Genomic DNA, 25432 nt, shown 5'->3' on the forward strand with positions numbered 1-25432 from the left:
GTTTGTTTTGCTTTTTATCATTTTCTGTACCCCCTAAACTCTCTGAAAATTATAAATTTGTTTTGTTTCAGATGATGTAGAGTGTGACTCTGATCGCGAAATTGCTTGCCCCCCCAAACGTAGAAAACAAGATTTTTTTCTCGCCTTGCCAAACGTCGAAGATGAACTCAACTCACTCAGTCGATCAAGCAGCCTTTTGCAGTTTGAAACTTTGGAAAAACAGTGCCAAGATACCTGCTCCAGCACTCCCAGCATTTTCTCCCAGTTCAGCTTTGATTCTCTCGAAACGAATAATAGAAAAACGAATGTAAGTCCTGATAGTTTGAACAGTCCGAAAAGCGACAGTACTGAAGACGAGAGCGATTTTTACAAAACTTTGACTATCGATGTGACAAGAAAGAAACAAAGGAGTAAAGACACTAGTAAAGATAGTCTGCTATATAACGCCACTAGGTTCTCCGGATCGGATTCCAGTGATAGTGACGTTACTCTTGAGGCTTCACAATCTTTCGACAACTTGAAAACTTGGAGGAGTTACGATAGCTTGCCTACTTGTAATAAATACATACGGGATAAAGTTTCCGCGGAAAATTTGAGTGAAGATAGTGGGTACAGTGACCATATGACAAAAGCTTGTAGTGCGAGTAATTTGAAGGAAAAAAGTGATGCGAAAGTGAAGATTATGAAAAGCGCGCCGGACAAGAGAAATACTTACGTTGGATTTTCTGCTTATGATGGCGACGTTCTACAAGAAGTAAGTTATGAAACATATCTTTTTTGACGAAATAATATTCCTGTCTCATTTAGTACGACAACTGACATTTCATTCAACTAACCAAACCACAATGAGCACCCACACAGATATTTTAAACAAACTAGACACAAAGTAAAATGCAATTTTCGGGAATTGCTTCAAAATAGTGTCTGTATTAAATAATGTTACTGCTTGAAATTCGGTATAGTATGTGTAAAATTTGAGTCATTTTGATGTTGAGAATTTGTTTTTCCAAAACATAAATCAGGCGCCCGAAACCATTACACATTTGCTTTCATCTTGCTGCCTTAGTCTATATCCATTACGGCATAATGCGACCTAACGAATGTTCCTCGAAGTGCTCTGTAGTCATCATCATGATATTGACGAGAAATCAAAGTGGCCTTCTCACTTTTTGCGATTTTGAAAGTTGTGTGACAACTGAGAAGTGACGAATTCATTTACCATCATCGGGAAAGATGTGTTAGAATTTACTAGTGCTATAATATAATGATACTGATGTTAAAAATAACGGTTTTTTATTCTCTCGCTGGAAACATCTCACAGCATAAAAATTAAGATCCACTTGAGAAGACAGTTCGGTATGATTATCATTTAATATGAAAAATTGTATTATTATTTTTACTTATTTTTACATTTTTCTACTAATTTAAGGTTACATTTGATTTTCCATTATTTTATTTATTTTTCGACTCTCAAGGTACCTATATCTTCATAGAAAACCTCAATTTTGTTCTATATAAAGAAAATAAATATTTCGAAATATAACTCAAAACACTCATCTATCCCAACGTTCTTATAAAAGAACAGAGATCAAACCGTATCTGAAGACACATTCAGTAGCAAGACCATGCTGAGTAGATCACCGGTTTCGAGGTATTACCTTTCATCAGTGCAGGATTGTTAACTAGTAACAGCTCCATCTCGTTAACAAAGCCCCAATCGGGAATGAAACATCCCATCGTGGAATGGAAATTCAATAATTATTTGGAAACTCAATAATTATAATTCATATCCTGATTTTTCCAAGTTTCACATATTAACAATGAATGAATTACGTCTAATTGTTAACTTCTTAGGCAACAAAAACAATGTTCATGAGATCTCAAATTCCAAAATGCTGAAAGTAATTTTTTAAACATGTGGACACATAATTTTGAACCTTGTAAATACTTCTCTTCAAACTTCTAAAATTTCAAATTCTTCAAAAGTTAGTACTATAGTTCCTATTTAAAAGGTAAGCAATACAATCAAAGCTAGTGAATATAGTGTAAATACTATATGTATATATATGTCCACTGAGGATACACTACAAAAACACACTTTTGTCTATTTTCCATGATATTTCTTTATTGTTGACTAGTTTCGGCTATAACACCATTTTCAAAACTAACTGATTACATTTAAATCTGAGTAATTTATACCTAAGTTGCCTATATTCAACTTTTACAAGACCAGAACACAAATAAGTTAGTATCAATTATGCAGGTAGAATCACCGAGAATATAAAAAAAAATCTCTCAAAATTCAATCTACAAACATCCTACACATCCAACGGAAATTTAGGAAACATATTATTCAATGCCAAACCTAAATTAGACAAAGGGAAGAGATCTGGTATATATCGACTAGAATGTGGTGAATGCCCCGCCATATATACAGGCCAAACTGGTAGAAATTTTGATACAAGGTACCATGAATATGTCATTTCGGATAAAAAATGATTAATGTACGAACATCTTCAAAATTCGAAAGATAAAATAGATAAAGATAATTTGAAGATCCTTCACACATGCGAAAAAGGGAAAATGATGAATCTGTTGGAATCTATGGAAATAAACAGGTCAAAGAAAAATCCCAATTCTATTGTCCTCAACGAACAACTTGATCTAAATAATAGTTCTCTCCTGAACCTATAATCCAGTTCCCAAAACTTACATTATATCAGAAGCTTTGTTTTGTTATGTTCATGGATATTAAAGGTATACAAAATGTAGGTACCAAATTATTTATGATACGATAGGCAACATAGGTATAAATTACTCAAATTTAAATGTAATCAGTCAGTTTTGAAAATGGTGTAATAGCCGAAACTAGTCAACAATAAAGAAATATCATGGAAAATAGACAAAAGTAGTGTATCCTCAGTGAACATGAATTTCCACAAAATAAACAAGTCGTCAATCAAAGAAGGTATATATATATATATATATATATATATATATATATATATATATATATATATATATATATATATATATATATATAGAAAAAAATCTTGAACTAAGTAGTTGTTTATAAGCAGGAACTTGATCATGTTGAAAAAAATAAAATTTTTATAAATAATCAGTCTGGATTTTGTAAAAAATATTCATGTGGATCCGAATTACAACTCACTTTATGTAAATTTGAAAAAGAAGTTGATAACAGTAAATTTGTAGTAGCTGTTTTCCTTGATCTGAAGAGGGCTTTTGAAACATTTGACCGCAATATTCGTGACACCTATCGCCTAAATCAAAACCCTTCACATTTTGGAAATTTTGATGTTATAATAATTTTAGACCCCTTCATTATGCCGTTGAAAAATTTTTTGTTTCTCAATTGAAATAAATATTTTGGTAATTACCTCAGCACACGTGTCGAAAGTGGAAATATTTTTTTGATATAATTCTTCTAGTGTGGGGCAGATAGAAATATACTACTGCGAGAATGAATTTCATTAGTTTGAACTTCCATTGTCTGATATTATATGAAATTATTTTAAATCCTTGAAAGAACTAATAAAAAAGAAGAATTAAAAAAATGAATAGCTGAAAATATTAGCAAAAAAACCTGAAATTAAATCATAGTGAAATAAAATACAAGTAAAAATAGAACAACTGAACAAAAATCAAAAAGCAAAAATTGAAAACAACATGTATGCGGCTTCTTAGAATTCCCTCCTAAACCAATGTTCCTCCATGTATATGATCTCAGCTTGGGACCACTCGATGTTATGTTGATAGGTCGAAACATGCTCTGCTATTCCTGATTTGCTGGTTTCTTCTCGCTGTGTGTTTTCTTGTGCTCGGCAATGCGAACATTCAATGGCCTCTTAGTTTCACCGATATAGGATTTTTCGCACTCGCAGGGTATCCGGTAAATGCAATTCTTGGAATCTTGGAATACTGAGAATGTTAGGCTTACTTTAGCCTATTTGACCCGGCAGACCCAAATCTAAATATTTAACCTTCCACAAAATTTGAACTTGCAATAATTCTAAGCTCATTTAAGGCTTCTTCATTACGATATTGATTATTTTTTTTTGCACCACGTGTGAATTAAATATTTGGGTGATTACCACGAACACACGCAATAAAAGCGAAAATAAATTTCAGAAAATATTTCTCAACCATATCCCCGCCGACTTTATGTGGTGTTTTTTAAATCAGTGGGTTTCTGCTAGCTTTAGCGTTAGGCGAGGAATTAAGCTGGTGGAATCAAATAGAAATCCTCCACCTATTGAAAATAGGTGGAGGGCACCCAACCCCTCCCGGGTTGGGTGCCCTGAGTTGAAATCTTCCCCACAAGGTTACTGTGTGCAGAACATCTTATCTCGTCCATCCACCCCCGTTCCTCCGGAGCGGTCCTCAACTTACTGATGGGCACTTCAGCAAGATTGACATCTGACCTACTGCGGTTGAAAGCAAGCATTTAGGTGATTTTACTTTCTCATTTTATTAAATCATGACTGGTTAAAAAGTTTTATATTTATCGGAGCCGGCGGGGTAGTCTCTGATTCTGCTTGGTTGGCCTCTTGTATGTATCTCTCTTTCGGAATCTTGAGTCTTCTCTGTTGAGTGTTTCGTGTAGATCGCGCAGCGCTGGACTGTTGTGTGATCGGACTCTTTCGAAAACGTTTTCTGCGTGTTCTCTCTCATACGCGTGTACGTAGTGGATGTTCAGGTCTTGGTATATAAATCTATTTGAATATTACACACTTGGCTTCAATTCTTATATACATCAGATTAATTTTGAGATAACAGGTAGAATTTGTACAATAATTACAATCTCAGTTCTTGGACAACAGGTAAATTTTTGAATATGAATAAAATTGTTGGCGTTATAAAAAAGGTCCAACAATGGTGACTGGTCAATCTCCTGTTGGTCGTTCAACAGGGGATCCGATCGTTTATCCTTATTGAATTTCAAAGAGTCCTGCGGGTTCAACTTCTGTCCCTCCCCCTCTATCGTCCCGTCGGCAGGCAAAAATATCAAAAGGTTTTGGATTTATCTCTGTTTTGTCCCTGTTTTTGTAAACAGAGTTCGCTATGTGGAAACGGTCGGCGACAGCATCAAGCAACTATTCAGTTCACTCATTTGTTTCAATTTGTGACTTCATGTGACATTATTACATTCCAGAACAAAACGACTCAGACTGTGTTTTGTCTGTTTGGTGGAAATTGAGTTTCTAGTTTGTTTTCGAAGCTGTCCGTTTGGTGAAAATCCGTCTTCAGTTATCCATACATTTATTTCTATAATATATTTAGCCAGGGCTCACTAATTTCTTCTTCATTTATTCCGACGGAATGACTACAAATTAGAAGTATGATTATACAGTGCATTTCTTTAAAGTCCCAGCCTCCTTTTATTTTTTGAACGGGTCAACTCAAAAAATTTTAATTTGAGATTATGAAATTAATGCATGAATACTTTATTTTGAAGCGAAATTGACTGATGGAATTTTCAAGATGGCGACTAGGCGCCATCTGGGAAAAAATTAAATGGAAAGGGGGGTCTTGTGACACAACATGGCAATTACAACAACCCGATAAGGTTTGTTAAGTTATTTTTTTGTTTATAAAAACGACAAGAAATGTCAGTACGACAATGAACATCCTTGTTCACTTAGAATATTCTCCAGACAAGTAAGAAACTATTTGGATACTACTTTTCCCGGTCGTTGGATTGGCCGTCGAGGTTATACAGAATAGCCAGCCCGCTCGCCAGATTTGACACCTTTAGACTTTTTTATGGGGCTATTTAAAGCAAAAGGTGTACGAAACTGAACCTGCTTCAATATTGGATATAAAGCAGAGAATAATAAATACTTGTAGAGCTATTGAAGTTACTGTGTTCGAAAATGTTCGGCATGAGATATCGGAGCATCTTCTGAACTGACCTGAAGCTTATTACCTCATATTATGTAGTTAAATGTCAATGTATTCAGGCAATTATTAAAAATTCCGCCCAGTCGCCATCTTGAAAGTTCCATCTGTCAATTTCACTGCAAAATAAAGTATTCATGCATTAATTTCATTATCCCAAATTTCAAATTTTTGAGTTGACCCGTTCAAAAATAAAAGGGAAAGGGGATATTAAAGAAATGCACTGTATTTGTCATGGAATGCGTCATGGAGTTTTCGGATCCTTCTCCGAGGAGTCTTATAGTAATGATGCTGTCCCTACTTTTTATAAAACTATACTTGTTTACCTTAGAATGGCAGAAATTTTAGTTGTACAAATGCTTTGGACCAAATGCAGACAGTTGATTAACTCAGCAGACTAAATCTGTGGAAACGCCCGAACGCGCTAACCGTGAGTTGATTTACATATCTATGAAATGCGGAACGCAAATTTTACACTGCAAAACATTATTATCACATGATTAACTGAAATTAACTTATTCGATATAATCAATGAATTCAGTATTTCCTAGAGGAAGAAAATTCCTCGGAAAATTCTCACAATAACAAAATTTTAAAGAATCCCAAAAATTTTCTCAGTTGTTCCCACCGAAAAATTTCAATCTGTTTAAAGGGATGTACACGTAAAGGTGATGGCATCTCCCTCTACGAAGACGCCATCTATGAGAACGGTAGAAGACTCGAATATCGAATATCAAAGATAAACTGCTTCTAGTTGCAGTGCTAAGCTTTGACATCGACTGCCGATGAAATTCGTCCATTGTCTTTCGCTGCACCTTTTTACTGCAAGGCAACTCGATGGATTTGTGATACAATACCAGACAGCGTTGTTTCGACTCGCCAAGTCTAATCAGTGGCTGAACCACTGAACTGTCTTGAAACAAACAAGCTTCTTTCGGTGGTCGATGTAGAAGCTTGACTCCGCAAGGCATCGCCTTGGGTGAGGGATCATCAATATGGCTTTCGGAAACAAAGATCAACAGGCGACCTTCTATCGTATGTAACGCACATTTGGAATAAAGCAATCGAGAAACATGGAGAGTCAATAGCTGTTGCGCTTGATATTTGACCGTGTATGGCGTGAGAGTTTGCTGACCAAACTTTGATGCTATGGCTTGTTGGATCATTTTTGTATATGGTTCTCCAGCTTCCTGAAAGAACGTTTGCTGCAAGTGGCCGTCGATGAATATCTCTCCATCAATGCTGGTGTTCCCCAGGGATCCATATTGTCTCCAACCCTCTTTTTATCGTATATCAACGACCTATTTTATTGGAAAAAACCAAGAATCCAATATACGTACATATTTGCTGACGATAGCACACTTTTCTCGTCATTCCATCTGAATATAGTGTGGAAATATTTAGGAAATTCGTAACATGAAAAATCAATTTGAATTTTAGGGGTTATATTTTTAGGAGTGATTAATTTGTGGGAAAGTTTTTAGTAGAAAGCCAAAAACTTTCTTTCCCGTGAAAAATCAACTTTCTACATCTACCAAACTGGAATATGTTATTCCTGATGACCTAATCGACGAAAAAAACACAGCGCAATAGTTTTACAGTCCGTCTGAGGGGGTGGAAATGGGGTGAGAATATTTAAAGAATTCGTAACATGAAAAATCGCCTTTGTATACCTAGCAAACTGAGATATGTTATTTCTGATTACCAAATCTACAAGAAAATCATTACGTTACAGTTTTCCAGACCGTCTGAGGGGGTGGAAAATTCAAAAATCGTATCATCAAAAATTGAATTTGTATAACTACAAGATTGGGATATGTTATTCCTGATGATCAAATCGACAAGAAACACATGACGTCATAGTTTTCCAGGACGTCTGAGGGTGTGGAAATAGGGTGGCTACATTTAAAAAATTCGTAACATGAAAAATATATTTTGTACACCTACCAAACTGATATCTGTTGTTTCTGATTACCGAATCTACAAGAAATACATCACGTCATAGTTTTCCAGGACGTTTAAGGGGGTAGAAATGGGGTGAAAACCTAAATCGTATAATTGAAAATTGAATTTGTATAATCTCAAAATTGAGATATACTATTTCTGATGACAGAAATGGCCTATATATGTACACATTAAAATTTCAATGATACAATTTTTTTACTGTAGAACCTTCAATCATAACATTCAACGAAGATTTATCGGATTTATCTGGTTCTAATAACTTATATACTTATTACCTTAAGTAATAATTGTATATGAATAAATAAACAAAGTTATCAGATTTAACAAATATTTTTGATTAAACACTCCAACGTACGCCACTGCGTATAGAAAATGACCCGAAAGCTCATAAAATGTTTTGTTTGCTGAACAAAAAAATGTGTACCCGATAACGTAGAATAAACCCGCCTATATAAGCTGTTGCAAATCATAACGAAATCATAAAATGTTGTTTGGGCACTCTATTTTGCATTCATAATGAGCATTTATTACTTTTTACTATCAGGAAACTCAGTACAGTCTAATTTTGACGTGTTATTTTTATTCTGGTATTTGTACCCTGATTGGTCCCTGATTGGTTTTAGCATGAAATAATATATCTAATTCATTTTCATTGTGGTCTGGCATTATATGGCAGATCACAATGTCGTAGATATCAAGTCAACTTCTCTGTATAACATCAGTACTCGATTATAGGTTTTCAATTTGAATATTGTGCACTTCGACAGGTGATAAACGGAGAGTATTCAGAATTGACCAACAAAAAGAAGTCGAAGTGAGAAATCTGGGTGGCTATTGTTTGATCTTTTATAACTTGTCTGCCGATCCTCTTTGTCTGAAAATTTTAATCCTCTTGTCGATATTGTAGGACATAAATACTGTAAATTTTGCACTATTTCTATTGTCTTTTAAACATTATTATTAAAATTGAAGGGGTTATATTTTTTAGGAGTGATTAATTTTTGGGAAAGAAAGTTTTTGGCTTTCTACTACTCCATCTTGATACAAAAAAAAAAAGAAGGATGAGGGAGTCTTCCAAAGAAAGGAAGGAAGTAACTCTATACATGGATGTGTAGATCATGCAAAGAAGTAACTTTCAGACACAAACTGAAAGAATGTCCTCCTGAAACAGCTACTTTCATATAAACATTGAATTATACGAAAGAAAAAATTCTTTCGAAACAAATACTTCTATATGAACACTGAATTATACAGAAGATACTTTTCTCTACTCAGTTTGTATTTCAAACATTCGTTGTGGAATAAAAATAAGATATCATTCACATGAGTTCTACTGTAAATGAATGGTAACAAATTGCACTTACATAGAATACTGCCATCCTCACTGGTATACACCGATGTTTCGCCTTAAGACACTTGCCCTAAGGCTCTTCAGTACCAAATTGGATAACATTATTCCGTGACATTAAAAATCGTAATTCATGAATGAAGTGTGTGTATTTTCTATAATGTTATCCAATTTGGTACTGAAGAGCCTTAGGGCAAGTGTCGTAAGGCGAAACATCGGTGTATACCAGTGGGGATGGCCAGTATTCTATGTAAGTGAAATTTGTTCATTCAAAGTAGAACTCATGTGAATGATATCTGATTTTTATTCCACAAGGAATGATTGAAATACAAACTGAATAGAGAAAAGTATCTTCTGTATAATTCAGTGTTCATATAGAAGTATTTGTTTCGAAAGAATTTTTTCTTTCGTATAATTCAATGTTTATATGAAAGTAGCTGTTTCAGGAGGACTTTTTTTCAGTTTGTGTCTGAAAGTTAATTCTTTGCATGATCTACACATCCATGTATAGAGTTACTTCCTTCCTTTCTTTGGAAGACTCCCTCATCCTTCTTTTTTTTTTGTTGTATCAAGATGGAGTAGTAGAAAGCCAAAAACTTTCTTTTCCAAAAAATTATTATTGAAAAATACAGTCATCACCAAAAGATATTATCTTTGTGAATGATGGAAATTCAAAAGGAAAAATAAATTCGAAAATGAAATACCGTTCTTGAATGTTAAAATCAAAGGAACCGACAAGGAAATATGTATCTACAGGAAACCAAGTCAATGGCTGAATTAGAAATCTAGACAATGTCAATCTGAGAAAGATCATTTCAATGTTCATACATATAGCAAGGCATTTATTTGCAATAATAATTTTGACAATACTTTTGAACGATGGTAGTTCAAATTCCTGATATTTGCTTTCCCATTACCCACAGATCATCCACAAGTGGATGAGCAGAATATCACACTGCTACTCATCGAAATCTCGTCAATCGTCATCGTCTCGTCATCGAATTTTCGCAACTTGAAATTGTCACTGCTATTCTTAACTCATTCCATCTAGATAGAATTTGACATGTAGAACTAGATCACATCATATCATGGACTGTAATATGAATGTTGAAATTTCGTTGGCTACATACATTCTATAAGTAATTTTTCAATTTATTACGTTGGTACACCCATGTCGAATATATAGGGTTTTCATTGAGCGCTGTGATTTGTGCCTTTTCCGCACCTGCGACGTAAGAAAACCCCTCAAGAAAAGTCTAACGCAGTCAAATCTAACGATCTCGGTAGCCAGTTCACATTACCTACACGTGAGGTGACCGTACCCTCAAATCGCTCGTGCAGAGTGTGGCGTGAGCTTGTGGCACGTAACGCCATCCTTTTGAAACCACATGTCGTTTGTGTCCATATCATCCAATTCAGCAATTTAAACCGGTGAAACTTTTGAAGCATAATGATGAAGTAAATTGTAATGTGATAACGATTATTTTCATTTTGGGTGGTAATCAAGGGGTGATTTGCATCATTACTCGCTAATTCGATTGGGGTTATGGACTTTTGATTTTTTATATTGTTTCAGCAAATAAAATATTTGCATGCGTAAGAGACTTCGTAAGAGACACTCTTATTATCCATGTATGGAAAAAATCATGAATGAATTCCTATTGTGGTTCCATGTACAAAACGAAACATAATCAAATTGTGGTTGTAGAGATTGTATATTTATTGATTGGCAGTATTTCTTGGCGAATGTTAATGAATCGGATCCATTGCATAAAAAATGATTGAGGACGAGATAAATTAATGAGAGAGAAAATGAATTTTGTGTTATTCATAGGAGGAAGTAATTAATTCATATAATCTCTTCACATTTATATATGAAAGGAAAATCTGCAATTGATCTAGACTTGAATAAATTGGGAGTTCGATTGACAATAAAATGTTCCTAAGAGTTTTACAGAGAAATTTTATACTTGTTTTTCTTTCATTTTTATTTTTTTTTGTCGGTTGAATTATCATTGCAATCATCTTTCAGAACTTCAGCGGCAACTTCGGAGTCAGCTATCAAGATCTGAGCATGTTCAAGGACGATCATTTGGCCAGTCTGAAAACGTCATCGTTGATCGACCACTTCATCAAAAACAAAAAGCAGCGATCTCAACCAGCCAATGACATCTCTAGCGGCTTGACGAAAATTTTAAAATTAGACACGCTCCAAGAATGCGACCGATCGTCTAAATTTAAATCGTCGTCCTGCAGTGAACCTAACTTATTTCAGACGGCCAGTGAGAAAAACGGAGTGAACACGATTCATGTGTATAGTGTTCCAAAGGATTTGAATTTTATTGGTGAATTCAGTGGTGCTAACAGCGGCGGTTGTGATTCAGTTGCTGTACAGGATTTAAATCTCGCCGATTTGCAGCTCGAAACGTTTCTGGAAAACGATGAAATGAGTGTGAAGAAGGAAAAAATGACTCACTACTCGCGCGAGGGTAGCTACGCTGAAGCTATGGCCAACAGGGTGGATCTCAGCGATGACGAGCACAGTTTGTACAACAGGAGAAAACCGAAACTACCCAAAACTCCCATAGTGGAGTTTGACAGACGAGTTCTCAAAGCGATTTCGGAACAAAGCTTCCAGAGCTTGGCTAGTATTTTGAGCATCTCGCAGACCTTGCAACAAACTGATGCGTATCTAGATAGTCCATTCACGTCTACGCCTATTTCTTCTGCAGCAAAACGCAATGTGGCCAGTACTCCGAATTTGGCGGTGACAGATCAAACCCAACCAGCAAAGCCATTTTTCGACGAAGAACGTCGAAAATCCGTTCAAGATATACGAAGAAAAGGTAGCATAATCAAATCCAGCACTAGCACGAGCGGGATGTCCGACAGCGAAGAGAAAACTTTAACTTCTTTGAAAAGTTTCAACGGATCTACGAATTCTAAAGGTGTCCACTTTTCACCGGTAGTATCCGAAGTAAACTGGCGAGATGACAGCGTGTCTACAGTTACGCCCGATCGGGAATCCAGTTACAGTTTGGGAAGTTCTTCACCGGAAAGAAGGCGATCACCTTCCAAAGAGATAGTGAAGCCGAAAGCTAGGTTAGGCACCCCCGTTGGGCTGTCTTATTCGCAACCTGATTTATCGGACAACGATACCTGCAGGAGGGAATTTGTTGATTCTTTGAAGAGTCTCAGGCAAGATATGAGCAAAAGTCAACCAGACGTGACGAAGTTTAAGAGGAGGGGTATGTTTTCTTATTGTTTTACTTTCGTTTGGTGAAGGTTGTTTAATTATTATAATCATTTTTCAATATTCTTTTCTCATTATAAATATTTATATGTAAAGTTTAGAATGAATTATCAATTTGGCAACCATCGAGGCATTGAGAAACCATCTGGACAAGCATAATTAGGGACCTATCACATTCTAACCGATCATTGCATTGATAACAATACTAGTTTGCGTACCGGTCATATGTAATACCTCGTAATAATCCACAAGATTCTCTTAACAAAAGAACAACTGGGAGGTCGCCAAGAAAGTTATCCCAGCACTGGTAGTTGAAAAGGCGATTAAATCATTTGAATTCGTCGGAAAGGTTGGTACATATATTCTCAACTTGCCGTCAAAACGGAACAGAAATACTTTTTCTCACTCTCATAAAATTGTCTACAGTTAGTGTAACGCGAAATTACATACCATACAGTTGATTTTGCGGCAAAGGTGTGATATATACCTAGAACATGCCGCAAAGGTCCACCACCATATTCCCTATGATCAATTAGCCTTTCCTACTAAAGGAACTGAAGAGGATACTGGATGGACACATCAGTCGACTCGCTTCATGCATTGATTCCCCTGAAAACTAACCAGTATGCATATCAAACCTTGGGAAAAACAGTATCTAATATCTCAGGAATAAAATTGATTGGGTTGGGCATATTTCTCGATATCGAAGGAGCATTTGACAATGCACTTCCTTCTGGTGGATCAGCCTTGGATGTGAAAAGCATGAAATCGACTATACTAGCTGAATCTACGTTATGCTGAAAAACATAACGGCAACATGACTCTTTAAGATGAAGCCATACGAATCGGGGTCACCAAGAGCTGCTCTCAGAATGTGACATTAAACTTCCTTCTGTGGTCACCGCTGATGGATAGTCCACTTGATGTCCTTGGCAGAAGTGAAGTTTTTACAGATGACCTTGCCATCCCAAGTAAGGACCACGTAGGAAAGAGTAGTCTGTAATATCCTACAAAAAAAGCTGGACGATTTTCATTTTGGTGCCAGAAGAAATTCTGATAGCCTCATTAGAAAAAGGTCTGTAGATGATTCAACTCAATTTCTCTCCAATAGTGCGGAAGGAAATTAAAAAAGATTTTACAGAATGTCAAAGTGTCCCTATAGATTTCTCGAAGGATTTGTAAACATTTTTGGGGCTTTAGATCCAAAAAAAGTCCCATGGTCGAAAGCTACACAGCAAACGACTCAGGCGAAGCTCTCCGATGTATAGAGGCAGGATTGACTGACTATCTCCGTTGCCTTTTGCACCACACTGTTAGCGGTCATGGAAATCCTTCTAAAACTATCTCCACTCTACATCTTTCTAGAGAGAGGATCTACATATATATACAATACAAGTATATACAATTAGGCATATTGTCAATTACACAAAGTTACACAAACTGAATCCTTGGAGAGAAGAGATAACTAAAAGCAGATAGCTGTTGATGCAATAAAGGATCTAATACCTTCGAGCAGATACAGAACTGAGATAGGGACCTAAGCGATCGTGTTACAAGCGGACATTTGCGCCATCAATTTGTTTGTGAAGAGATTGGCAGAATCCTCACACAAATCAATGAAAATGTTCCCGGATTACTAAGCAGATCTGAAAGCACTTGGCTCTCACCTCTAGCAACATCAAAGTTGATAGTGACTGCAAAAAAAGGCTTTTCAATAGATAGACTGAACAAATTGTCTCTGGTTCGGAATTTTGTTCACACCGGCCTGGAAGGCAATCTGTTTGAAAAATCTGTTTTACCGTCAACCAGCTGTCGCACCCCTACGAACGACAACCCTCAGAAGTCGAAACTTGTGCGAGCTAAGGATTAACGAGGTCTTACCTTTTAACGTGTGACTCCTAACACGGGTTGGACGATAGCAAGTGAAGATCGATCGTTCAGACTAGGGCTTGAACTACCGACCAACACGGCAGTCAATTCGAGTGAGTGAACAAAGCAGCCACACCGAACCGCTTGGCTACCGAGCGACCAAGTTAGCAGCAATGAAACTGCTAACTCTTATGCAAGGTAGGATGTTGAAATATGTATCATCTCACCAGCACTTCTTATTGGCATGACCTCAGAGTTTGGTTTGCCTAATAAACACAAAATATCTGAACTGCAGTTTTAGACTACTAGCAAAACCAACCAGGATTGATTCATTCCAAGGCATTTATTCATACATTCTTTGAAGTATGGTACCGAACAACTGTTAGATTACAGAGGAATGCCTATGTTGTATAATAGACCTATTTACAAGTCACTGTCGTCTGTATTATCATATACAGATTGGACTATCGGAAGACAGAGTGTTGCATCTCTACTTGGCAAATGATGAAAATTCTGTTTCTGTTTAAAATCTATCGGAAGACAAAGTGTTGCATCTCTACTTGGCAAATGATGAAAATGATCGAATAAGGTTTTCAGAGTTTGGCAAAGTTTCTCCTCTGCCATTCAACATAAGAAATCACGTACCCAGTTAACGAATCGGCTCATTGAGAAGCTGGACTTTTTTGAGTCGTGTTAGAGTAGCTTCGAACCTACCTGAATATATGCAGGTCAGTTATATAAAACGGAGCAGCTATTAATTGGAATGAATATAGTTTATAAAAACTAAAAAACACGCTTTTAAAGAACATCGAACTAAAAAGTTAAAAATATTTTTTTTAAATAAGCTTGAAACAATAACGATCAAAAAATACTGTATTATTGTGAAAAAAGCTTGGATGCTAGATATACAGAAAATATGTCACAAAACGCCCACGATTTTGTCACAATAATACTAGTATTTTTCGATCGTTATTGTTTCAAGCTTATTAAAAAAAATATTTTCAACTTTTTAGTTCGATTTTCTTTAAAAGCGAGTTTTTTAGTTTTTTAAACTATATTTATTTTTAACTTCTTAGTTCGATGTTCTTTTAAAGCGTGTTTTTTAGTTTTTTAAACTATATTTATAATTTTGATTTTCTATTGATCAACCGATAGGTTGTTGGAGGTTACGTACAGCGCCATCTGCCCGCGAATAGATCAAGAAATATCAAGTAGGTTACGTACAGCGCCATCTGCCCGCGAATAGATCAAGAAATATCAAGTAGGTTACATACAGCGGCATCTGCCCGTGAATAGATCAAGCAATAATAATAATATACTTCATTGTCATTAAGAATAAATCTTGTTGACAAAGCTTGTCAAAAGTACATACAAATGTAAATATAGAAATATAAAATGTGAATATAAAAACACCTACAGAAAAGTAAAGTTAGAACATACACTATAGTTCAATATCGAAATTTTGTCTCATTTGTCTCAACATGGTTGTGTACAGACTTGTTTAAAAATATTATCAACACTTACATAATAGACTTATGAACATATATATATATATATATATATATATATATATATATATACTTATATATAATATAACAAAAATAAACACACCCATTGAACCAGACAAACGAACATTTTTATCAAAACAAAAATCTTATATAACCTGAATTCAAATATGCACATTTTTTCACGTAAATTTATCATTATAGAACTCTTGCAAATTATACAATATATATAAAAATGCCGATAATTCTGTCAATACAGATCCCGAGCTTGAGAGTTACAAACAAACATGCATACAAACAAGCATACATACATACATACATACAGGTGAAGCTAATATAAAGCGTATAAAAAAATACAACTCAGGAGAGTACGAGGCTAATTATTCTGAAGGTATATATTTTACGAGTCATCAATGGTAATAAATAAAAATGTATCTGTATTAATCTTCATTATTATAGACAATTATTTAACATACAAAACAATATTCGAGTATATTTCAACGAATAGACACTGACTACTTCTGAAAGTCGAAATAAAACTTTTGTTCTCGCAGTCACTTCAATCATACGTTTTGAGTTTCTGAGGTGAAGCAAGTCCAGAAATTTTTTTCATGTATATTGGAAAATTATTTTTCATGTTCAAAAATGAACAGATTTCAGTTTTTTACCACTTACGTCTGATGAACGACTTCTTAACATTTCATAAAGAATTAACTCTCTGAGACTCATTGTATATAAAAAACATAGTGTATAAACAATCGACAGTTAAGATTACCTTCAGTCCAAAAAAGTTGTGAGGAAAGTCATCTCTGATTGAAAACTTTCGGGCATATTAATGAAATATCCCCATTTCATTCACTGAACCACCTCTATGATTGAAATGAATTTTCGTGCGAGTTTTCCACCCACGCTGACGTTTGGGAACGCTTTGGAATGCTATTCATCTTATCATACGGGAATAGAGTATGCACCGTAGAAAACTGTCAAATCAAACAAGAAGAAAATTAATATATTGTTTTTCTTTAATATCTCTTCAAATATGAGTTTTATAAATTAGAATGCAATGCAAATAGCTCTACAAAGAAGTCATTTGTGCATATTCAAATGAAATAACGTGAGGACCGGCTTTCTTGTTTCCTTATTGATGCCAGAGCCAGTGGAAAAGAGGTGAATCAAGAACACCATCTTGTCTTGATTTTCCTTAACAAACACACCAGAAGCGGGCAGAAGCTTTGTTATGTGCTTCTTGTTTAAGTGAGAGTGGGAACCTACTTGGTTTTTTGACTCCTCACGACTTAGAATAGGAATAATTTCAGGCTTAGTAATATCTTTTTCGAACTCTATCAAGGTCCTTTTGGTACCGAAATGTCTTTCTGCTCATATACTGTAAAGTTGTGGTACCCTCAGTAAAATTGAATGATGAATTATGGAGGTCTCGCCTAGATTCTTCCAGTTGCGAAAGAATACTCCAGCTTGTACCACGGGAAATCCCTCTAAACCAAGTAACTTTCTGCAAATACATCATATTTGGAGACTTAAGCTCAATAGCGTTCTTCAGAATTCCATTTTATTTGTGATCTATAGATCTAGTCTTTCAGAATCCATTCGCACAGTTGTGTCTGAGTTTTTCTGTATCCGGTGTTGCACGTGTCGCCAGAGTTGGTTTTTATTCATATGCTTCTCGAGGTTGGTAATCTCTCAAGGACATTACTTTTTTATTCCTTCTATCAATTATTGCCAATCTATTCTTTACTCTGGGTTGCCCATTTCATTTAACTTACACCACTCTTGCAGAATAAGACTCAACGGAACTTACATAAAACTTCTTACTTTTCCAGACATTCAAAGGTAACTTCTTGAAATATCTACTTTTGAAACGGTAGTTTATGTCAAAAAATACAGCATTAGATATAATCATAATTATATTATAACATAATTATAACATATTTTAATCATAATTACACAGTGTCATCCATCAGTAAAGTCGGTATAAGACTCGATGCAAACGGGCGTACAATTCATTACCATTTTAAGAATAAATATCACCGACCAATCACTAAAATATGAATTGTTTCATTTCAAATTATCGCAACAGCTGCAAACGTAGAATAAATTAAAGCAAAGAACTTCACAACCAGATAATTAGCGATAAACTGCTTGCCAATCCCAACGGCTCTAGATTCTTCTGATCGGTAGCTCAAGCTGTTAATCAGAACTTTACAAAATCCACAATTCCACCACTAATACAGGCGGATGGTTCAATTGTAACAACAGCCATAGAAAAAACAAATCTACTGGATGAAAAATTTGCATTCCACCCCACAGTCGATTTTCTGGAAAAGGCACCACTCACCATGCCCACACTAGAATCCATAATGCTGGAAATTACTTTTCGACAGCGTCTAGTCAGGCAAATTTTGAAGCAGCTTCTGGTCCTGATGAAGTGTCCTTCATCGTACTTAGAAAGTGCGCAAATGAACTCGCACCAGTATTTTGTAGACTTTTCAACCTGTCTTACAAGGAAGGGGTTTTTTCTTCTAGTTGGAAGATTGCTCGCGTTCAGCCTATTCTCAGGCCAAGAAAAATATTCCAAATAAGTATAGATCAGTCGCTTTGCTATCAGTGATATCAAAAATCATGGAGAAAGCCGTAAACCACAATATCCTTAAATATCTGGAAGACTTAACATCTTGAGCGATCATCAATATGGCCTTTGAAAACGAAGGTCAACAGGCGAATGTCAAGCATATTTGGAGTAACGCAATCGAGAAACAAATAGCTATTTCTAGAGGGCTTTTTCTTGCAATTTGTGTCTCAAAGTTACTTGTTTGCATGATCTACACATCTTTTATGGAGTTAATTTTTGAAATTCATTGCTTCTTTTCTTTCTGTAGAAGATTCCCACATTTCTTGTATCAAGATGGAGAAGTGGAAAGCCAAATACTTTCTTTCCCAATGAATTATTTTATGATCAAATGTGAGGTGTAGTTTTTGAAATCGTTTTTATTATTTGCGCGCTTTGACTGATTCAGAATACTGTCCAATCTGAAACTGATTTTCAAAAATATTATATTATGACATCATAAACGAGCTTGTTCTCATTCAAACTGATGCCAAATTCATAAATGCTTATATTTATTCAGTAACACTAGCACTATTTGATAGAATCCGAAGAATTCAACTGGTTAAAATTAGACAAATTCTGATTAACATGTCTCATGTTTGTTTTTGACTTGTGCACATTGCCAATTGCACAAATCAACTTAATGCAGAGTGCAACAGACTGTTGGTTGAGACTGGAAGTCACAGCATTCTGGAAATGACCTCTGACTTTATGCCTCCAACTGTCAACTACGAACTGCTTTCTAAAATACTGTTACCGAGTAGAGAGGACTGGATCCTCCAGGAGAAGGAAATATTAAAAGCAGATAGTTGTTGGTTCATAGATGGATCAAAAACACATTCCGGTTCTGGTGCTATGTGACTGTATTTTAAGCGGAAATGTGTGTTATTGAATTGTGTGCGGAGAGATTGGAAGAATCCAACCTCATACACGAGTCAATAAAAATATTCTCGGACAGTCAAGCGGCGTTGGAAGCTCTTGGCTCCTACCGAGCAACGTCTAAATTGGTAGCAAAATGCCAAAAACGACTCTCCTCGATAGGAAGACTGAACAGATTGTCTCTGGTCTGGATTCCTGGCCATACTGGCCTGGAAGGGAATGAGGCTGCTGAATCCCTTACAAATGAAGGTGCAGTAAGCAGTTTCATTGGATCAGAACCTATCATTGGCATCGCTTTAGGCTTTGCCAAACAAAGATTATACACCTGGATTTCAATAAGATTTATGAACTTCTGGCAGTATCTTCCACAGGTCACTGTCATTTGACACACACTATCTTCCGACACACACTGTCGGAATACAGTGTGTGTCGCCTCTGTTTGGAAAGTAATGAAACAGTAGAGCACCTACTTTGTGCCTGCTCCGCTGGGGACCGAATCAGGTTTTTAGACTTTGGCAGAGCCGTACTCTTGCCATCTGACCTGAAACACCACTCACCATACAAACTAATCGGCTTCGTTAAGGAGCTGGGTTTATTTGGTCGAGTGTGAATAGGTGTGAGCCACAAAAAACCCTTGCGGGTTGCGGTGGAGGGTCGAATGGATCAACTCACTTTGGACTTAACCTAACCCAACTTAACCTCATATTTGTTCTGTAAATAAATCAAATATTGGAAAAATTCTTATGTATAGAACCAAAACTCATTCGCCTTTCATCACAATTCTATTAGGGTATATAACCCAGTGAATTTGAATACAATTATATCTCAAATTTCAAGAGGAAACGTAATCAATTTGATCGACGCAAACTATCTATCTATCGTGTTTTTACGTTTGACACTTTTAGCGCCCTTTCACATGGGGAGCTTCACGTCTCCCGCTCCCGAGAGAAAGGAAGGTTCTTAGCGCCAAAATGCAACGAGTCCAATGGAGCTTTCAGACGAAGAGCGGGAGCCGCCAGGTCTTGGGAGACGGGAGCTCACGCGTCTTCTGCACCTCGAGCCGGGGGGCCACGTCTGTACGTCAAAATGCATAGGAATGAGTGGGGGCTTCCACACGAAGGGTGAAAACGGATTTTCCTAGTTGACGCTTCACACTATTTATCATGGCAAATTACGATGTGAAGCTGTTCATCAATACTGTCTGCAACCGACTCGTTCTTTGGGATAAAATTCTCGATATTTATAAGGACCGAAATGAAGTCGTGAAAAGTTGGGTGGAAGTCTGCAAGGAGTCCAATGTAGATTTCGCAACTGTATCCATCCCATTCTTGATCGTTGACATTTCTGTCGTCGAGATTGTCGACGGTAAAGAAGGTATATATAGCAACAACTCGGGTGTAATCCATTCTACGAGTGACCTCAAGGAGCTAGGAACTGAAAAGACTCCCAGTGTGAGTTGGCGGTAGGTAAGAATAATAAACGCTCCCGTATACGAGTGAGAGACGTGAAGCTCTCCGTGTGAAAGAGTCCTTTCAGACATTTTCATGGAATTAATTTGCAAAACACCACACTCACACATCAAATTTACATGTCGGTGTAAAATATAACATAAATACTCTGAACCAGCAAGATTATTTAGATAAATTTGGAAACAAACCATTGCAGCTATCAATAAGTTTAGAAATGTCCTGTGCTTTTATTTTTACTAGTCCTCTCCTTTCATTTTTACTAGACCTCTTCTTTCACTGGAGATTAAAAGTTATATAGGTACCTATTATTTAACGAGCGAGAAATGTAGCCGTTACTCGTGAGACTGAAAGGGTTTCATCGCAAATCATTCGAGCGAGTAATGGCCATTTCTCCTGAGTAGAATACTATACTCTTTTTAGGATCAATAATAGAAATGTTGATATATATTTTCATCAAGAAATAGCAAAACAGCATTGAAAATAATTTTTCGTATCAGTGCGATCGCTCCGTTAGGTACTTCTAGCCGCCTTTAGACTATGCAACGAGTTGTAACAACGTGTTTCTGAAAAGTTTAATAAAACAAATAGATGTTAAAATAATATTTGGGTTCTACAACAAGTTGTTCTGTTTATATCCAGAGTCGGTAAATATCAAAGAAAATTTTACTAATTCGAATTGAATGGAATGAAAAAAAAGATCAGATATTGATCACCTCAGTGGAATGTATGACTTTTTACTTGACATTGGTTAAAACTTACATGATTTTCAAAGTAGTAATAGTTCTGAAATCTCACTAGAATAAATTTCACAATAACACATTTCAATCAAAAATTTTCCTTATTTGATAAGGTATTACTTTCAGATAAATATTATTCTCCATTAATATTTTCCTCAAAAAAATAATAAAGTTTCTCTCCACACAACTAATAATTGTGTATTTATATCAATTAAATTCAAAGTTGATACAGTTGACATTGGGTTTTCTCATTGCCATGCATACATCAACAGCAGATGAGATATGTCAGTGTTTCTTCTCTCCCTTTTTGGTTCTTAATACATGGTTTCTACCGGTTAATTATAATTTTAAAACAAATTCGAATTTCATCAAGAAAATTTCAAGTAGTCCTTTGGATATTATGAGGATACAACTTTTTTTTATTGTATTGTCTTGTTTTATTATATTGACATGTATTTTTTGTGTGAACTCAACATTCGCCTTGACACGGCAGTCCTCACTGACTAAAAGTTTAACCATTTTGTTGAAAAATCAAATATTTCACTATCACCTTATAACTCTTGTAGCTTTTCCTTGAAAATCATAATGAATTTTATGGAAATATTGGAATAACTGACCACCCAAAGATAATTTCCAAGTTTTGTTAAACAAAAGCTCAATACTGTCTGATCGGCAATCTTTGAATTATTCCGATAGGTTTCTTTTCAAAATCGATTTACATTTTGCATTTTTCGGAAAACCTATTATTTGACCAGTCATTTTAGGTCGATTTAAGCCTGTATTTCGGAAAGTTGACCCAGCTGTAAATTTGTATAAACTTTGTATTTTGGCATCATAAAAGTATTCTCAAAATTCACATATGATTCGACGGCCGCAACTTCAAAAATTGGGGGCCAAAAGTAAAAAAAAAACGACTTTTTGCACGTTTTTTGCCAATATCTCGTTTTCAATGGGTTTTATGCTAATTGTATTCATTATCAATATTGTAGGGAATTAAATTATCTACAACTTTTATTTCAAACATTTTTTCATACGTTGAATCGTATTTGAAATGAGAGGGTAGCGCGAGCGCAGATTAAATATTATTTGATATTAACTGGTTGTCCCGATCGAAATCAGCTCATTTAAGTATATAAGTATACGTTAAGTATTTACAAACACATTATAAATCAAAGATTATTGTTGTATTTGATGGATACTCAGATTACAGTAAAAACATAAAAGCTATGAAGCAGCAGAGAAGAATGGCTGCAATTTCAAAAACATACGAAGTTTGTTTCGACGAAACCATGGTTGTACCAATTAGCCAAAAAAAAATTTTCTATCAAATAGCAAAAATAAATAAAAACTTATTACTATGCTTATTGAAAAATTAAAAGCTGTTGACACCAACACTAAACAGGCCAGAGATGAAGCGGATAATTTTCCGTTCAAGAGATAGTGTACGCCCAATTAAAATCACAAGTAAATCAATATCTTCATCCCCATCATCTCTAGCCTGTTTAGTGTTGATGTCAACTGCTTCTAATTTTTCAATAAGCATAGTAATCAGCTTTTCTTCATTTTTGCTATTTGATAGAAATTTTTCTTGGCTAATTGGTACAACCATGGTTTCGTCGAAATAAACTTCGTATGTTTTTGAAATTACAGCCATTCTTCTCTGCTGCTTCATAGCTTTTCTTTTATATTTTTACTGTAATCTGAGTATCCATCAAATACAACAATAATCTTTGATTTATAATGTGTTTGTAAATACTTAACGTATACTTAAATACTTAAATGAGCTGATTTCGATCGGGACAACCAGTTGATTTCAAATAATATTTAATCTGCACTCGCGCTGCCCTCTATCTCAAAAACGATCCAACGTGTGAAAAAATGTTTGAAACGAAAGTTGTAGAGAATGTAATTCTCTACAATATTGATAACGAATGCAATTAGCATAAAACCCATTGAAAACGAGATATTGGCCAAAAACCTGCAAAAAGTCGTTTTTTTTTGACTTTTGACCCCCAATTTTTGAAGTTGCGGCCATCGAATCATATGTGAATTTTGAGAATACTTTTATGATGCCAAAATACAAATTTTATACAAATTTACAGCTGGGTATGTCAACTTTCCTAGGCAAACACCCTAAAATGACTGGACTATATTGGCATTTCAAAGTTTCATATTTTCTAAACGAATGAAGCGATTTTCAAAAGTAATACAGAATTGATGATTACTGTACCTTAATTCCCATATAAAAAAAATTAGGGATGATACTCTCGCTTAGATAGTTGAAGTTCTTGCAGTGGTTTGTGGTGAAAACTGTCCTCCTCACAAACAAGAAAACTTCTTTCTCTGGCAGTTCAACCTTGCAATACGTTTATCATGAACCACTCATTATTTCAACAAATTTATAAATTAAACAGAAAGTGTGTAATGTGGACTCAAATAGAATATATGTGAATTGAAGGGGTTATATTTTTTTGTAGTGATTAATTTTTGGGAAAGAAAGTTTTTGGCTCTCTACTACTCCATCTTGATACAAAAAAAAGAAGGATGAGGGAGTCTTCCAAAGAAAGGAAGGAAGTAACTCTATACATGGAAGTGTAGATCATGCAAAGAAGTAACTTTCAGACACAAACTGAAAGAAAGTCCTCCTGAAAAAGCTACTTTCATACAAACATTGAATTATACGAAAGAAAAAATTCTTTCGAAACAAATACTTCTATATGGACACTGAATTATACAGAAGATACTTTTCTCTACTCTACTCTACAAACTGAGTAGAGAAAAGTATCTTCTGTATAATTCAGTGTCCATATAGAAGTATTTGTTTCGAAAGAATTTTTTCTTTCGTATAATTCAATGTTTGTATGAAAGTAGCTGTTTCAGGAGGACTTTCTTTCAGTTTGTGTGTGAAAGTTACTTCTTTGCATGATCTACACTTCCATGTATAGAGTTACTTCCTTCCTTTCTTTGGAAGACTCCCTCATCCTTCTTTTTTTTTTGTATCAAGATGGAGTAGTAGAAAGCCAAAAACTTTCTTTCCCAAAAAGAATATATGTATTTTCCTTCCTGTATCAATTTCAATATTTGAACATCAAAAAGACGTTTGAAAATTCAACTCAGTAGGTATGAATAAATAGTAAGTAATTTTGGTCTATTCCATTGTACACAATCTCATACTCATGCTGTGATTTATAACTGAGTCAACAAAACTTTTGAAACAAAAAAGTGCGGTACTACGTCAACATTTACTTGGATTAGAGTATGAATGGATTTATACGTCCAGATATACAAAATTACGAGGAAACGAACACATTCGATCTAAAATTAATTTTCCCGTAGGCGTCAAAGGATCTGTCTGACTCGAGACTTTCCGTTAGCCTTCTGCCAAAAAATGTCATGGACTACGAATTTGTTTGGCTCGATAGGATGTTTTTCCATTTCTGCTGGACATTTGCGTAACAAATATGACCTTATGAAAACTTTTATCTTCGTGAACATTTCTGATGATAACTGTCTTTTCCAGTTTTGTCAACTATTCCTCCAGAGTGTTCAGTATTTTCCTGAAAATATTTTCTCCTAGAACTTTGCAACTATTGAATGAAAAACTTTGGATTTGGCAGTAGACTTGCAATAAATTGTCAACGCATTTTTTTGTTTCAGATTCAAATATTAAGAATGAGTTAGATGTATATCATATTTCAACTCATGTTAAGCTGAGACTACTGTGGAAATGAATATTTGTTTTTATGTCAAATAAATTTTGTTCGCTTATCAAATTTTTACTTTTAATTTGAAAAAATCAGAATCTGACTTTTTCAAGATTTTAGCTCACTTTAAATTCCATTTATCTGTTTTCTTGGAGAGT

At 35.3% G+C, this 25432-nt stretch overlaps 1 protein-coding gene across 1 annotated transcript in view; it reads left to right on the forward strand.

Moving 5' to 3' along the window:
- The window catches only part of LOC111512665 (uncharacterized), a 267297-nt gene that overhangs the window by 99595 nt on the left and 142270 nt on the right, over positions 1 to 25432 (forward strand). The window contains exons 3-4 of the mRNA XM_074172897.1: positions 72 to 754; positions 11268 to 12483. Of these exons, the coding sequence (XP_074028998.1) occupies positions 72 to 754; positions 11268 to 12483 (1899 nt within the window). The remainder of the gene's footprint in view (positions 1 to 71; positions 755 to 11267; positions 12484 to 25432) is intronic.

Source organism: Leptinotarsa decemlineata, unplaced genomic scaffold, assembly GCF_025532065.1.
Source record: "Leptinotarsa decemlineata unplaced genomic scaffold, Ldec_3_MD MMD2_tig00000199_RagTag_RagTag, whole genome shotgun sequence".
NCBI lineage: Eukaryota > Metazoa > Arthropoda > Insecta > Coleoptera > Chrysomelidae > Leptinotarsa > Leptinotarsa decemlineata.